The sequence below is a fragment of the Eulemur rufifrons genome, chromosome 29 (assembly GCF_041146395.1).
Source record: "Eulemur rufifrons isolate Redbay chromosome 29, OSU_ERuf_1, whole genome shotgun sequence".
NCBI classification, from domain to species: Eukaryota; Metazoa; Chordata; class Mammalia; order Primates; family Lemuridae; genus Eulemur; species Eulemur rufifrons.
Window position 1 is genome coordinate 44,678,954 of NC_091011.1, and position 17,659 is coordinate 44,696,612.

The 17,659-nt window shown below is 33.9% G+C and overlaps 1 protein-coding gene across 4 annotated transcripts in view; it reads right to left on the minus strand.

Moving 5' to 3' along the window:
* PPP1R9A (protein phosphatase 1 regulatory subunit 9A) overlaps positions 1-17,659 on the minus strand; it is a 264,666-nt gene that overhangs the window by 114,375 nt on the left and 132,632 nt on the right. For all 4 annotated transcript variants that reach the window (XM_069461963.1, XM_069461962.1, XM_069461960.1 and 1 more), the window contains exons 2-3: positions 13,568-13,700; positions 5,307-5,427 (exon numbers count right to left, since the gene is read on the minus strand). In XM_069461963.1, the coding sequence (XP_069318064.1) occupies positions 5,307-5,427; positions 13,568-13,700 (254 nt within the window). The remainder of the gene's footprint in view (positions 1-5,306; positions 5,428-13,567; positions 13,701-17,659) is intronic.

Below are 17,659 nucleotides of genomic sequence, written 5' to 3' on the forward strand. Positions count from 1 at the left end.
AACCCACTCGATCATGAGCCAATAGAGTATTGAATATATATAAATGGTTATTATGGTAGGGAAAAAGTTTTCTGCTGTCTGACACCCACTTTGCTTGTGTCTCTTATCCTGTGAGACAATAATTTTCAGACGCAACCTCACAGAACAGAAACACTGACGATCTCTATCAATCCTTGGCTGTAATTAAAAGCACAGAAAAGACAAGGGATGACTCCCGGTGGTAAAAATAATGCAGACAGACCTCTGCATCAGACCATCCCAAGAGTACAGAGAATAATCCATTCTATGCATAATCTAGACTTTCCCAAAATTTTCCAGAATAGCAGAGGAAATAGCCTGTTTCCCCTGGAAACACTGTCGACTGGAATGGAATTTATGGGAATGTACCTGGCGAGGCTGTAAAAGCCATTTCATCCTGGCCAGTTCCTCAATAGTTTCCATGTGCTTATAATAAACCAAAGTGTGCAACACCACTGCTCTTCAGCCTCACTGTGATAGTGCTGAGACTCCTCAACTCTTAATCTAAAAACCAGAATCAGTGGGCATAAAGCTAATGAAAATATAGAAGCTGGACTATTCTAGGTTTTGTTTAATGTTACTGGATAGTTATTTATTGACACGATGTTTCTGGGAAGGGGAAAAAAAAACCCAACCCTACCTCACACGGCTTATATCAACAAAGCAACCAAAGATGAATGACAGGGAGACCAGCTGGAGCAACATTAATGAACTTTGATCAACAGAGATCTTCCCTAAAATGCTAGCTAGTGAAGTTTTAAATGTATGTGAAAATTCATGTCAAAGCCATAAGAGTCCAACTCTCTAAGGGGTAAACAAGCAAAATATTTGATCAGAAGAGTAACGTGAGTGTGTGCACAGAGAGGAAACCATCGACTAAGGGATTATGGCAGACTCAATTAAAACAGCAGTTTCCATACAGGGTTCTTCTAGGCTGGAGGGTACCCATAGGGGCAGAGATGGGTCCTTAAGAGAGAGTGGATTTCCTGTAGGATAAGCATAAGAATAGGACTGTTCATATGTTTTATACGTTGGTATTACTCCAAAGATGGTCAAAAACAATTAAAATCACTTGAAAACCAATACTTGAATGAGGATAACTTCCATAGTACCTTAATTTCATATTTGATAGCTCTTCTAATAAAACTGAAAAAGACAGTGTTTTAAAATGATGATGAACAAAAGCTTGAGAAACAAAAATAGGAGCCAAAACCAAAACAGATCCCCAACACACGTCTAATTTGCCGTGTTAGCACAGCATCATTAATATCATCCATGCGAGTTACTCTATAATTCGGCATTTTGAATTGTGTTATAATGAAACTAATCTTGTTTTATAGAATCTTGAAAGAGGACTGGAGAATCACTAGTGTGTCAAAGTGTCCTGTGTGCAATCCTAACAATTACATTTCTGGCAACAAAAAATAATGATCAATATAAAATATTATTTTACTAAAAACTTAAAACTAAAATGGAAGGTGGAAATGGCTGTCATGTCATTCAGCTAAATCACAAGCTACCCTGTAAGAGGCAGAGTAGCACAAAAACAAAAAAAACAAAAACAAACAGAAAAATGTTAAGCCCAAGGAAATGTTTCAAAAGTGATTAAAGTGCAAGGATTTACTCATTTGACAAATATTTATTGAGCACCCTCTATGCTTAAGGCATCATATGAGAAGATACAGACAGAAAAAGATTGACAAAAGAAAATTTAGAAAGTAGGACATAATATCAAAGAAAAAGGAAGACTCTAAACTTTTTAACTACAATGGATAAATCAGGAGATAAGTACCCATGGCAAATCTTTAAAAGTATCCAAAATATGGTGAGAGTTTATGAGCCATATAGAAGAAGTAAAAACAATCACAATGAAAAGGCTTCTTGTGTGGGGGCAGGAAAGGGGGAGAAGAGGGAGAAAAAAAAAAACTTTCTATATATGTCTGCTTATTTAACATTCCTTGAAGGAAGTATGACTAAATCTGAGATTAAATTGAAATAAGTTTTCTTAAATAGGAAGCGTTAAGAAACTACAGCAAGCTAGAAAATTATAATACAGAATGTTATCCTTTTAAAGGTAACGGGAACTATTACAGAGAACATCTAAGCCAGACCCTCAACAACTGAGGTCTGAAGAGTAACCACTGTAGAATGACAACCTCATCATTTTTAGTGGTAGTTTAAAAACTATGGACAAGTATCATATATTCTAAGTTTGTGGTAATTTGTTTCAGCAGCAATAGAAAACTAATACAGATGTTACAATCTCTGAAAAAAAAAACCTAAATATTCCATATTAATTAGCTGAAATTTAAAATAACCCCACAAACTAGAGCCATTCACACTTGGGCATGTATTAATTTTAGGTTTTTTGAGAAAGAGAGACTAAGAGAGACAGAGACAAAGAGGGACAAAGAGAAAAAGAGAGAGAGATAAATGAATAAATAGAACACATATTCACAAAAGAATGGCATCCTGTTAATCATACTGTTTTGTAAACGCTTAATATGATACTTTTCTATATCAATAAGTATACATATCATTACTTTAAAAATTATTATTGACTAGAGGCAGCAACCTACTGTTCTTTGTATAACTTTCATATGTTGCTACCTTTCAACTAGTAAACAGGCAAACACTATGCAAATGAGCACACCAGTAATGGTGGTGATAATAATATGATAATTTACAAGATACTAAAACTGTCATAGGTCTAATTATGAAACCACTTATTTTCTCATTTTCTCATCTACACACACATTCTCAATTTTCTTACACATATATAATAAAATATATGGACTGGAAGATCTCTGAAGTCCCTCTGACTACCAAGATTTATAATTCTGTATATAGGTTGTGTACCTTTCAATAGTTTTTTCACAAGATTCTTCCCAGAATCACTATTTTTTACTAAATTTCAAGCTTTTACTTGGTTCGAGAACAGTTCCATATACAAACAGAACTGTGGAAGGTTTCTCATTTACGTAAGCTTATTTAGTGCTTACAATAATCCTGTAATGTAGATAACATGAAAATTGTAATTTGTTCAATATCCCATAGCTGATAAGTAGAGCGAATGGAATTAAAACTCCTGGCTACATGACCTTAAAGATTCTGCTCATTTCATCACATTAAGTTGCCTCTCTTACTGTATTTGCTGAGGCATTTTCTAAGTACCTACTACGACAGCAGCAAGATTAGTGTACTACATAAACATTCATTTAAAAGGAGGGAGGAAAGGCACTGGGACTGATACAGCAAAGTTCTAAGATTGGTATAAATGATGAAACTATGCAGGAGGAAAAAAGGCAGTAAATAGGCTAATAGAAAATAAACCTAATTTAAAAATGAATGAGGGAAAAACAAATAGGTCTGTGTTTAAAACAATGAGAACTGGTTAAATGTTCCATGCAAAATTTTCCATCTTTTTGTTTTTTAATCAAGTTGTATTTTGGTTTGGCTTTGTGGCCAGTTCACTTAAGAGAGATGGTTTATAATAATTTAATAATGTTTGAATACTAACTATAAACATTATTTCCTATCACCCTAAAATGCCTCAAAATTTTTCATCAAACTTCATGACAAATGAGGTAGATTTTACAAAGACATTTTAGCTTCCTTGGAAGAAAGGTGCTAAACTAATAATGGGAAATACTACTACCATTGTGTAATTCATTAAAGGAGCAAAGAGGTTATTTCCTTAACTACTCTGAAAAGGAGGAAGACTGTTGATAAATTACTTTCAAACACAAAATATTCATATCCCACTTTAAGTGTGACACATGTAGTCAGCTGAATATTCACTCAAAAGATTTATTTCAAATCTTCTCTGTGCAAAGTATTACACTAAGTGTACTTTTTATTATACTGGCCATGGGAACACAAACAAGGCTACTAAGATGTTGTCCCCAATGACATGGGAAAGAAGATACAAAAAGTATGTAATTTTCTATTTACATAAATCAATTTAGTTCTTCTTAAGAACCATCTGATAATATATTTTTAATACGAAAAAAATAATGCTACTATGGGTCTCACCAGATTCACAAATTATTTTTAACATGCTTTATTATTTCCTGATAAGATGACTAAATGATATACACTTAAGCATTGAAAAAAATCCAAGCTACTCATTCAATGTTCCATTAAAAAAAGATGATATTTCTTTGAATTTGACATTCATAGTTTTGGGTCTACTTTTATTTCTACTGCCAACTGCTATGGTTTGAATGTGTCTCCCAAATTCATGTGTTGAAAACTTAATCCTGAATGCAACAGTGTTGAGAGGTGGGACGTTTAAAAGGTGATTAGGCCATGAGGGCTCTGCCCTCACAAATGGATTAATGTTGCTATCATGGGAGTGGATTCACTACCTTCAGAGTGGGTTGCTATGAAAGTGAGTTTGGCACCCTCTTGCTCTCTCTTACATGCACTCTCTTGCCCTTCTGCTTTCTACCATGGATGACATAGCAAGAAGGCCCTCACCAGATGTGGCACCTTGATCTTGGACTTCCCAGCCTCCAGAACCGTAAGCCAAATAAATTTCTGTTCATTATAAATTATCCAGTCTCAGGTATTTTCTTATAGGAGCACAAAACTAAGACACCAATCTTTTGCTTCTAGCCTCAACTCGATATATCAGGAGCCTAGTATAATGATTAATCAAAATCTTTAAAGATATATGTAGCTCGAGATGATGAAAGCTAAGACATAAAATAATGATGTGCCCTGCTGTGCATCAGAATTATCCAAGGTGGATGTTTAAACACAGACTGCCAGACCCCTCTCCTAGAGATTTTAATTCTACAAGTTTAGGTGGCACTCAACAACCTGTGTTTTTAGACAAAACACATTTGGAGAAACAAATCTCCAGAATTACCATCAATGCAGAATTAGAGCTCCTAATTTATCTTCTATCTCTATCATTTTCAAAAATGTCAAAACTATTATCATTTTTTTCAACATTTCTAAAGGGAAACTATATGCTGACCTCCACAGTACATGGTCTTTAACTATATACACCCACGTTTCTGCCCACTTCCCACTAGAGAGAGAGATGAATGAAGATAGGTATAGATAGATAGATCTAATTTATCTAATATATATTACAGAAAACAGATATTCTGCCTACAAATCAGAAAGTTGAATTCATGTGTTTTAACAACTGCCACATTTGAGAAACACTCTGAAATTCTGTCCCCCCCAAAAAAATCAAAAGAAGAAAGCAACCTCTGAAAGAATTCCAAGAAAAGTTCCCTAAGATTTTAAATTAACAACAATAGTTAGCTTACCTGCCATCCACGTAGGCAGGGCCACCTTCTGTTATTGTCTTGACAAATATTCCCAGCTTTTCAAGTCCAGCATCTGCTCCAATACCCATTCCAATAATACTTAAACCGAGACCATCCTCATCTATGAAAAAGGAAAAAACAAAATAAAACAGAACAACCTGTTTTACACTAGTCCACAATTAGCTGGGAATGCCTCTTTGCTGCTTCTAATTTTGTGCTTCTCCATGGATAGGACACATGGTATGCTTGCCATAGAAGAATTTTTTTAATAAGCTAGGGAGTAAGGGTATCTAATAAGATCCTCCAAAAGGCTCACAAATTTAGTCTCATTTTACTATTGCAGTTGGTATTTCACTGTGGTCCCAAGAAAAAGAAATAATTTGGTTACGCATAATCAATCTGCCTTAACAAACAGATTTCCAAAATAATCCTATGAATTGTTGTAGACATAAAAGCTCAAAAATTAAAACACATATAGAATTTTAAAGATTGTGATCATAACATATCTGGAATTTCTCCTTTATTTATGTAGTCAGTTTTCTTTTCTTTTTTACTTGTCCATTCATTTAATAAGATAGTATGTGTCTTTGAGTACTGTCCTTGGTGCTATTACATAAGCAAATATACTTATCAACAGTTACAATATATACATACACACACACACACACACACACACAGATTTGGCTTGTTTTTCCTTCCTATTTGCTTGACACAAATAAGATTGTATCTACATCTCTCTGCAGCTTACTTTTAAAAATCCAATGATATGTAATGGATATCAATTTATATAGCTCTAAATCATTTGTAATGGCTGCATAATATTTCATGGTGAAATGTTATCATAATGTATCCAACCATTTCTTTATTCAGAAGTACTCACTTTTGTTTCCATTTCATTGGTCCTGTGAACAATACTGATAAACAGCAGCTTTTTAAAATTCGCTTACAAATCACGTTTATTCACATTACCATTTTTCCTCTCTGTGAATGTATAAAGTTTAATAATCAAAGAAATAAAAGACACACTACTTTGTGTACCATATTTTTTGGTTAACATTCAAAGTTATTTTATGATGCCCTCAAAGTCTTTGCAATCATGGTTTATTAGCAGCATAAAAAATAAATAATAGCTAATCAACAGTGATGGACTATTAACGAAAAACTAGCCCACATACTAAACAGAATGCTTTATGTTTTTAAAAGACTTGTCAGCAATAACCTTTGCTAAGTATTCTTCATTAGTATTCTTTCAAAGAGGGTTCATCTCATTGATTACTACTTGTGATCAACTTCCCCTTCCCAAGCATGATTCACAATCCCACATCATAATTCTACATATGTTTAAAAAGTTGTCATTTGGCAAAAATGTGACTTGTTTGCTCAGTGGTATACTAAAAGAATTTTTATAGTATATCTCCTGGATTCGTTTTCTGATGTGAACCCCAGCTGAAGGCATTACCACATTGATTCAAGCATTGGTATCTCTCCAGTGTGAGAACTTTAATGTTGACTAATGGATAAGTAATCACTGAATACTTTCCTCATTCGTTACATTTAGAATGTTTGCATACATGTGATTTCTCATATGTATTTTATTCAAATTGTTTCTCTGGCATAAATACTCTGATGTTCATCAAGAAAATTTATCTTGCTAAAAATTTTTCTACATTCATTACAGTGTTAGAGTTTCTCCCCAGAATGAGTTTTCTTGTGCACATGAAGGTTAGACATGTGCTGAAGGCTCTTCCACATGGGTTATGTGTATAGGGTTTCTTCTTCCCCACATGAACTATTTTGTGTGCACAAAGGTTACGTGATGGCTGAATTCTTGTTCACCTTCATCATATTGACAGGGTTTCTCTAGAGTGTGAATATGTTCACATTGGTAAGGGATGAATGATTACTGAAAAATCCTTCCCACAGTACTTACATCCATATAAATTTTCTCTCCCCAGTGTGTTGCCCTTGTGTTATTTAAGAAATGATCACTATAGCCTCTTCCACACTGAATAATGCCATAGGGTTTCTGTCCTCTATGAAGTCTCTGGTGTATCTATGTATTAGCATTCTGGCTGAATTCTTGCTCACATTCAGTATATTTACAGGGTTTCTCTTCATTGCGAATTATCACACGTCAAGCCAATGTGGAGCTATGAGTGCAACTTTCCCATACTTATTACGTTCAAAGAGTTCCTTCTCAAATGTGAAATCTCTGTACTGACATGGCATTAAATAGTTTGTTCTTGCAACTATTCTGAGTGAAAATTACTTCTTGGTTTTTAAATCTATTTTCTATGCCTGGACTCAGATCTCAATAAAATTCTCTTTCTTTCATTGCTCCTCCCATTGCTTTAATGGAAAATTACTCAGATTTGTAGAGCTGAAAACCCAGATGTGGAAAAAGCAGTATTAACTAGAGCCATCCTCAATTGTAATGAAAACTAGTAATACCTATAAGGACGAGGTGATGACTGAAGGGCAAGCAATACAAGGAGTGGGATCACCCCACAGAGACCAGGTGGCTGATTTTCTGGAGCATTTCATTTTTCCATAGTTTTCTCCGAGATGTGTCATGCATGGGGGATGTCCTAGGCTGCAGACTTGATGGCCAATGACTCCTGTGGCTGCACTGTCAAGAACCTAGCAGCCAGTCTCCCTTCCTCTGTGTATGCTCCTAGGGACAGGCAAAGCTCTAAACAGGCAAAGCAGCCATGAGAAGATGCGAAAGACAGTGAGGCCATGTTATTATGGAAGATGCCATCACCATACTCTGGAGCTCAAAGCTTATGTTCTCTCAGGAAAGGCGCCCACGTTGGTTTATCATCCCCCTCACTGCTAACAAGTCTGAGCCTGTATTCGCAATAGCATGGGTCATTAGGTTTCTTCTTCAGGAAATTGCTAATTTTTCTATTAATACTAAGTTTTACCTGTATCTTTTTTACTGATAATTTTCAAGGATTCTTAGCATATTATACATATTAACTCTTGGTAATCTGTAACGCAGCTCCCCCCACCCCACAAGCCAAATTTATCACTTATCTATTAGCTTTGTCTTTAAAATTATAGGTGATTGAACTGGTTCATCTTTTCTAACTTCTGGTTTTCCATTTTGGTTAAGCCCCTCCTCCCACAAGCCTAGATCACATATGTACTTACATAAATTTTCTTTATAGATCTTTATTTTATTTTTAATATTTAAGTCATATAGAGTTAGTTTTTTCTTTCCTCTCCCCCTTTCTAGTTTTTATATATGATGTAACAAAGGTGTCCAACTTTATATTCTTCCAGATAGATGCTCAGTTATACCAGAACAATTTTTAAAGCATTGTTACTTTTAGGTTGAAATATAATGCATGTCATACATTAAATTCTCATGCATACTAACATCTTTCTCTGGATTTTCTATTTTGTTCCACTGATAGATTTCTATGTGAATACAATTTGTTCTGATTACAGAAGCTTTATTTTATATTCAGATATCTGGTAAATTAAGTCCTTCAAATTCTTTTTCATTGTTTTTCCCTTAGGCCTATATTTCTCCATATCAAATATAATATTACTTCCTGCAGTCCCCTCTCCCAGTCCAACTTTGTTGGCAGTTCTATTTGAATTGCACTAAATTTATATATTAATTTACAAAGAGGCTTTTCAATACTAAGTCTTCCTATCCAAGAATATAATATATCTTTCAATTTGCTTAGATGTCTTTCAAAAAGATTTTATTATTTTATATACATAAATTCTATGTTTTTCTTAGTAATAAAAATAAGTATTTTGTTGTTTTGATGCTACTGTAAATGAAACAGTTTTCCCATTTTCATCTCTAGGTTCCTTAATGTGAATATAGAGAAAAGGCCATTAGTTTTCTTATATGTATGTGATGTCCTCCTTCACAAATTACCTTGCCAATTCTAATATTTTAAAATTAGAATCAATTTAGTTATAGATATAGACATGGATACATCAGCAAATAGTGATGCTTTTCGTCTGTTACTTTCTGTTATTTATACTGATCATTTCATTTTAAGGGCATTCTAAATTTGACGCTGAGTTTATTGTTGTTATTTTTTTTTTCAGAAATCTTTTCTTTACATTTTTTAAATTTTTATTTTTTTTATTTCCAAATATTACAGGGGTACAAACATTTTGGTTACATAAATTACTTTTGTACCATTGAGGCAAAGTTATAAGCGTGCTCATCCTCTAGATAGTGTGTATCTTCCCCTTTATGTGTGAATTTATCCACCATCATCTTTCCCCTCCCACCTGCTTGATTTCTGATGAATGTTATTTACATATGTGCGCAGAAGTATTGATCTATTAGTTTTAATTGAAATATCTTCAGTGTTTATTCAATTTAAAAATTGAATTCTCTGTTGGTACTATGATCTGTCACATGCAAAATATTTAGGCCGTTTCCATTATGCACTAATTTATAGAGTTTTCATTTCAAGTGGCTAAATGTTATCAAATTGATATGTTTTCATGATTGTAGCCTTTTTCTTTTCAATGTTATGGGGATAAATTTCCTAATAATGAACCACTTTCTATCCTTGTATCTAAAATGCTATTTGTATTAATGTATTTTTCTCTTTAAATATTTCTATATTTGATATTTTATTTCATTTAGAATTTTACCAGCCTGAGCAAGAGTGAGACCCTGTCTCTACTAAAAATAGAAAGAAATTATCTGGCCAACTAAAATATATATAGAAAAAATTAGCCGGGCATGGTGGCACATGCCTGTAGTCCCAGCCACTCGGGAGGCTGAGGCAGGAGGATCGCTCAAGCCCAGGAGTTTGAGGTTGCTGTGAGCTAGGCTGATGCCACGGCACTCACTCTAGCCCGGGCAACAAAGCGAGACTCTGTCTCAAAAAAAAAAAAAAAAAAAAAGAATTTTAAAACATATTCATAATTGGAGTTGTACTATAGCAATTTTTTTGTAGTTTTTGGTGTAGATGGTCATATGTTATTTTCATGGAATGTATTAAAGAGTTTTCCTTCATTATCTATGATACAAAATAGTCTAAATAACACTGGTTTTATGTGTTCTTTAAAAGTACAATAGAACCATTTGGTTCTGATGACTTTTTAATGTTTTATCTTTAGTCATAATTCTGGTTCCTTCTATGGCAATTAGTCTATTTTACTTGAGTTGATTTTGATAATTCATATATTGTTAGGGAAAATAAATTATTTCTAGGTAAGTACTTTGTTTGTCAAAGAAATTTAGTGGTCGACTACTCTCTTATACTGTATACTTGTATATATTTGCTTTCCATTCCTAACTTGCATATATTTGCTTTCAATTTTCTTCAGTCAGTATTGTGAAAAATTGATATATTTTATGGATCTACCTGTTCAATGAAAAAGCTTCTCATTAACTTATTTGGCTATTTTTTTTGTCATTAATATTGTTTTTCTTTATACTATTCTCCCTTTCCAGTTTATTTGATTTATTTTGTTTACTTTTTCCGATTCCCAAGATAAGAGCTTTTTCCTTTTCCTTTTTTTTCTTTTAAAGAAAGAAGTTAAGGATATAACTTTTCTCCTGAGTAAGGCTTTTGATGTGTATTAAAGATTTTTTAAGTGCAATCCTTATAAGATGGTTTAGAATACTAGTTTTCATTTCTCTTTGCTCAAACATCTACCTAGGAATATATTATATAATTTCCAAATTCTCATGATATTAAAGAAGCTTTTAAAATTTTTCCAAAGGATAAGATTTTTTCATTTTAAATATAGTTTTAAATTGAGATGATCATATTAATCCACTCCTCTATGTCCTTACTTGTTTTGTCCATAGATCTGTCTAGTTCTGAAAAAAATGTATTGAACTCTCTAATAATTGTATTTCATTTGGTTATATTCTAGTTCAATTCATCTAGTTTAATTTTCAGTATGAAATATAGCATGTATACAAAAGAGTATGTATGCCAGTAGATAACATTTACCTACAAAGCATTATGTTTAAAGAATAAAAATAAAATAAACATCCATGTATCAACAAAGACATAGAATATTACCAATACTTCAAAAGCCCACTTTGTACCCCTTCCTGATCTCATAACTGGTTCCTCGGTGATCATTATCCTAAACATTGTGTGAATCGTTTCCTCCTTTTTTTTTCACTACTCCTTTTTTAAAAACTACTTATTTGTGTATCCCTAAACAATATGATGTTTAATTGGTTTTTTGTTTCAAAATTTAAATGAATGGAATTATGGTGAATGGCTTCTTCTGTGATTTGCTATTTCTATTTTCCCTTTACTTCATGTTTGTAACAATCACACACTGTGGCATAAACTGTGGCTCATTCGCTTTTACTGTTGAGCATTATTTTATTAACTAGATATGCTACAATGATGTATAGACTCTCTCTACTACCACTGGCAAATATTTGCATTGCTCTCATTTTTTGTTATTATAAGCAATGCAATGGCCCTGCTGTTTCTGTATGGCCCATCAGCTAAGAGTGGTTTTCATATTTTTAAATCTACGAAAAATGTAAGCATCACTGTTTACTTCACTTTAACCACAAATGAAAGTGACTTTTAACAGGAGTCATCAGTTAGTCATGTTTAGTGTAATATGACTGGTATTCTTCATATCCTTTTCATCTAAGCAATTTTATGTTAAGTACTCACATAGTTTTCTGCTCTTTTTTCCTCACCTTTGCTGTTCTGAAAAAGCTGCTTTTTGTTTTATTTCCTTCCTACTAATTGGGAAGTGAATCATTCAGATAAAGTAGGTAGGTGATGTGTTCTTTAAATCCTTACATATCAGCAAGTTTTCTTGTTTTACCAGGATAGGTAAATGCTCTCTGGGATGGATATAGGATTGTTGGATCATCATCCTTTTTATCCTCAGTGGCATGTGAAATTATATCTGCATCTCCCTGCTTCTGTGTTGCAAATAAAAAGTCTGAAGACATTAGTCTAATTATTTTGCCTTTCCAAGTATTTTGCAGTTGTTTGTCTGGTTTGTTTTTTTGGCCTGGTATTTTGTAAAATTTTCTCTTTATATTTGAACATTTGGATTTTTCCCCAAGCTATGCCTAATCATGGGATCAGTTTGGGGGTTTTTTAGCTCCCTCACTCACAATGGGATAAGTCTTTTCTCATATGAGGCTCGGGTCTTTTTTTCAGCTCAAGAAAATTTTCTTCCGCTTCTTCATATTACTTAAAATGTCCCCCCCCCCCTTCCTTTGTCTTCTCCCCTTCTGTTGCCTACAACCTATATATTAGGGCTCCTTCATTATTTTTCCTAGATTTTTGCTCTGTCATTTGAGACTCAGTTTGTGACATCTCTTACACTTAACCTTACAGGTCACCAGTTTGAATCTCAACAATAACCAATCCTTTTCTCTTCAATTCCTCTAGTGAAAGTTTTCAATTGAAAATCAAGGAATTTGTTGTTACTAATTTGCTTAAGAATGCCTTTTTAAAGCCATATTGAATATCCTTGAGTGAGTTTTTGTTTCTTTCTTTATTGTTATTCAAGTTATCAATTGTCTGTTCTACTTTTTCTAAAGCTCTCTCAGCTGTGCTACTTTTTCTGGTCATGGGTCGCAGTCTAGTTGGTGGGTGCCCGTCTTACATGATGATAAACACAGCAGCTCTGCTCCAGGGCTTCAGCAGTTACTGCAGCAGGCGGGCTGTCATTCCAGAGCAAAAAATCAGGAGGAAGCCTCTCTGCTCCCTCTTTTCCCTCCTCTCTTTGAGCTTCTGCCCTCAGAGATGGAGAGGATGTAGCCCTACTATCTAAACTTTCCTGGATTTCACTGCCTTCATTCCAAATGTCCATAATTTTCCAAGGGCTAACACAGCCATTCCCCCTTTCTTCCATATTCCAAGGCTACTCTCTCTCCACCAAAACAAAAACAATCATCTGTTCCCAAACTCTCATTTATACCAGCTCTCTCTGGGCTCTCAGCTGCCCCAGCCCTTTCCAGGAATACCCACAAAGCATTAGGCCTTACTCATACCTCCCTGATCCTACCCACCATCCCAGCCAGCTAAACTACATGGGTTTCTGTTGGGAGTGAGAGGGATGAGGAAGTCTTTCAATCCCACCACCTACCCAGAATCTATATTAACTATTTTTGAAACTTAATAAATAAGACCCTCTGTGAGAATTAACATTTTATCCAATTCTTAGAAAAAACCCTACACTTCGGAAAAATAATTCTTAATATAGCCAAATAATTGTTTATAAACACATAAAAACAGATATTATAATGATTTTATAAACTCACGAACCTTTCTCTAGTTCCACTGGGAACAGGTCCAGCCTTTCAACACGTTTTTCAAGTTCAAACTCAGCTGAAGAAGCCACAGGGTCAACGTCATCATTTCTCCTGTCATACTCTCGATTGGAGTACGTGGTGAAAACCTGTAGTAAGAGACCAACAACAAGGTGATAATGCAGAAAAGACTCTTTCTTAATTAAAAAGAAAATCTTCTAGGTATCCAAGACTATGTAAATTACAACATTTGTGTGATGAATTGCTTCTAAACAAGTATTTTATATTCAAAATCAATTGACAAGAGAATGAAAAATCAATATAAACATAACTTACCAGTTTAAAAAATGTATGAGTCATTCTACCACATTTAATAATTTAAGAGACAACAGTAGCCACAGAATATATTATTTGAATAGCAGTATTCATCACCTTTTATAGAATTGGAATATACCATATTAGCTGTAATGCTGTGCTGTTTCCTGATAAAGTATCTTTAAGGTTTCTAAGCAAACACCAACACTGGTATGGAGGTTTTTATGGTTTGACCCACACTGGCCCTGAAGTTGTACTGTGTCAATACTATAATGATATTTCAATCATAGTATCCCTGAATCTAGGCTATGTTAAAGTGTTCTCATCTGTCATCCCTCATTTTATGTGCATATAGATTTAAATTAAATTTTCATTGAATCTTTCCATGAGATGACTATCAAAATATTACTCAAGAGCTATAGAACAAATAGGACATTGACAGCTCTTTATATCTTATCATCTAAATCATTCAGATGTAGTCTTAAGAAACTTGATAGTCCTTATCTCTGCTGAAATATTTGTTTTATTTGGAAAAAGACTGAATTACTTATCCAATTCCTCTCTTAATACACTAAAGAATATGTAAAAGAAGGAAATGTATAATCCATCAAGTCCAATTAATATGTATAATAAAAACTGATATTTTCAATTAAATTCAGCAATTATTAAGCATCTAAACTGTGCTGAAAAAACTATGTCCCCCTCTAAAATCTTAAAATCTAGTAATTTTTAAATATATATAAAAAGCTATAAGAAAAACAGAAAGCAGAGGGTCAAAGATTAAAGAAATCATGTTTATTTCCTACAAAGCTGGACTGCTAGTCCAGGTATGCTTTACGTAGATATTACTGGAAAACTATTAATACCAATTCTTGTGTTCTATCTACAGTAACCTATAAACCAAGAATATATATTGCTTATATAGAAGTAGATGTAGTATGGTATTTACTTCTCAAAATCATGGCATTTGTAGGGTTTGTACCTGAAATGAATACTGTTTTTCTTCTTGACTTTCAACATGTTTTCATAGCCTTATGCCATATGGATCCTCATTTGGTCTCTACTGCCTTTCTCTATTATAGTAAACAATATTGCATCAAAATGCACATTTCTATACTATGGGATTTGTACTTTTATTTATCTTTTTATAAAATATTTTTCCTATTTTGTCCCTTCCATAGAACCATTAATATTTTTCTTAAGTTGTCACACTTATATGACTTTCTCTTAGACAGATTTTTAATCTTTTACTTCCTATATATTTTTTCCCTGAACTAAAATTTACAGAGTACCAACCCTATGCCAGGCATTGTGCTGGACATTGGAGAAGGCACAGTTTCAAGTACCTCACAGCTTAGGAAGGATACAGAAATCAAAATAATTACAATATAATGTGATAACTGATGTAACAGAAGAATATAATGAATAATTTTTTATTTGCCTGAGAAAGGGAAGAATTTTGTGGAGGAAAGGATATTTGAGTCTTGAAGAATAAACAGGAGTTTGTATAACTGAGATGCAAAGGAATGTATATTTCAAATATAAGACCCTAGACTACATACACACGCATAGTTTTTGGAAAACATCAATAGTTGAGTACACTACAATGCAACACGCTGATGGGAGCAAACGTTAATAATACACAAAAAAAGTCAGCTAGGTTTTGTTCTTCAGTGTCCTGGCAACTACTGGCATGTATAATTCGATATTTGCCCTTCATCTACTTCTGCTAGTAGGTGTAACTATATGACTGCAGAACAAGGGTTTAAAACAGTCTTCGTTCTGGAACACAGCTCAATTTTGCTAGTACATAGTAAGTAAATAAATAAATAATGTGAGTGTGTGTGTGTGTGTGTGTGTGTGTCTGTGCATGTGTATAAAGTAAGTATAGGAGAACTGTTTCGTTTCTTTTCTTTTAAGGCTAGTCAAGTGAAGCAGTGGGAGTGGAGAAGGAACAAAGGAATCTGTAACTGGTTGTGATCAATTAGTCATAAACACCACTGCACTCAGACCAACCTAGGAGAACTATTTCAAATAAATTAACTTCTTCCTAAATTTTTTCAAGATCCTAAACACTCTGCTGTCAAAATATTCTTCCCCACTCAGACTGGTTTATAAAGTTCATTTGAGGGTATTCTGAAATTAAATAAAACAAGCAAACAACTATAAGATTACATATTCGAAAATGATACTTTGTGTAATTTTCGAGACATCCAGCAAGCATGACTATACCACTGTTTCATTCTATGTTTTCACAGAGAAGAAATAATGAGAATCAGTATTTTTATAATGACAATACAACCTATAGCAACCTACAGACTTAATGCAATCCCTAACTAAATACCAGTGACATTCTTCACAGAAATTAAAAAAATCCTAAAATTTCTATGGAATCACAAAAGACCTTGAATAGACACAGAAATCCTGGGCAAAAAGAACAAACCTGGAGCTATCACACTATCAGATCTCAAACTACACAACAAAACAGTATGTTTCTAGCATAAAATAGATACAGACCAATGGAACAGAATAGAGAACCCCAAAATTAACCCATATACCTACAACCAACTGATTTTTCACAAAAGTACACTCACTGGGCAAAGGACAATCTCTTCAATAAATGGTGCTGGGAAAACTGGATATCCACAGGCAAAAGAATGAAAATAGACTCCCACTTCTCACCCTGTTCAAATGTCAAATCAAAATGAATCAAAGACCTAAATTTAAGACCCAAAATGATAAAACTACTAGAAGAAAACATTGGGGAAATGCTCTAGCACAATGGTCTGGGAAAAGATTTTATGGATAAGACCTCAAAAGCACAGGCAATAAAAGTAAAAATAAACAAATGAGATTATCACTAATTAAAAAGCTTCTGCACAGCAATAGAAACAACAGAGTGAAACAACAATCTACAGAATGGAAGGAAATATTTGTTAACTATTCATCTGACAGGGGATTAATATCCAGAATATATAAGGAACTCAAATATGTCAACAGCAAAAAAAAAAAAAATCCAATTAAAAATAGGCAAATGGCTGGGCATCATGGCTCATGCCTGTAATCCTAGAACTTTGGGAGGCTGAGGCAGGAGGACTGCTTAAGGCCAGGAGTTTGAGACCAGCCTGAGCAAGAGCAAGACCCTGTCTCTACAAAAATTAGAAAAATTAGCGGGGTGTGGTGGTGCATGCCGCCTGTAGTCCCAGCTATTTGGAAGGCTGAAGCAGGAGGATCCTTGAGCCCAGGAATTTGAGGTTGCAGTGAGCTAATGAGCTATGATGACGCCACTGCACTCTACTGCCAACTGAGCAAGACCCTGTCTCAAAAACAAAAACAAAAAAATAAACAAAAATGGGCAAATGATCTAAACAACGATTTATCAAAAGACGACATACAAATAGCCAAAAATACATGAAAAAATGCTCAACATCATTAATCATCAGGGAAATGCAAATCAAAACCACAACAAGGTATCATGTCACCCTAGTTAGGATGAATATTATAAAAAGATAAAAAATGAGAAATGTTGGTGAGAATGTAGAGAAAAGGGAACTCTTATATACTGTTGGTGGGAATGAAAACTAATAACAGCCACTATGGAGAAAGGTATGGAGGTTCCTGAAAAAACTACAAATAGAACTATCATATGATCTAGCAATCCCACTACTGGGCATTTATCCAAAAGAATGAAAATCATTCTATTGAAGAAACACCTGTACCCTCATGTTTATGGAAGTGCTATTCACAATAGCCAAGATATAGAATCAACCAAGGTGTCCAATAACAGATGAAT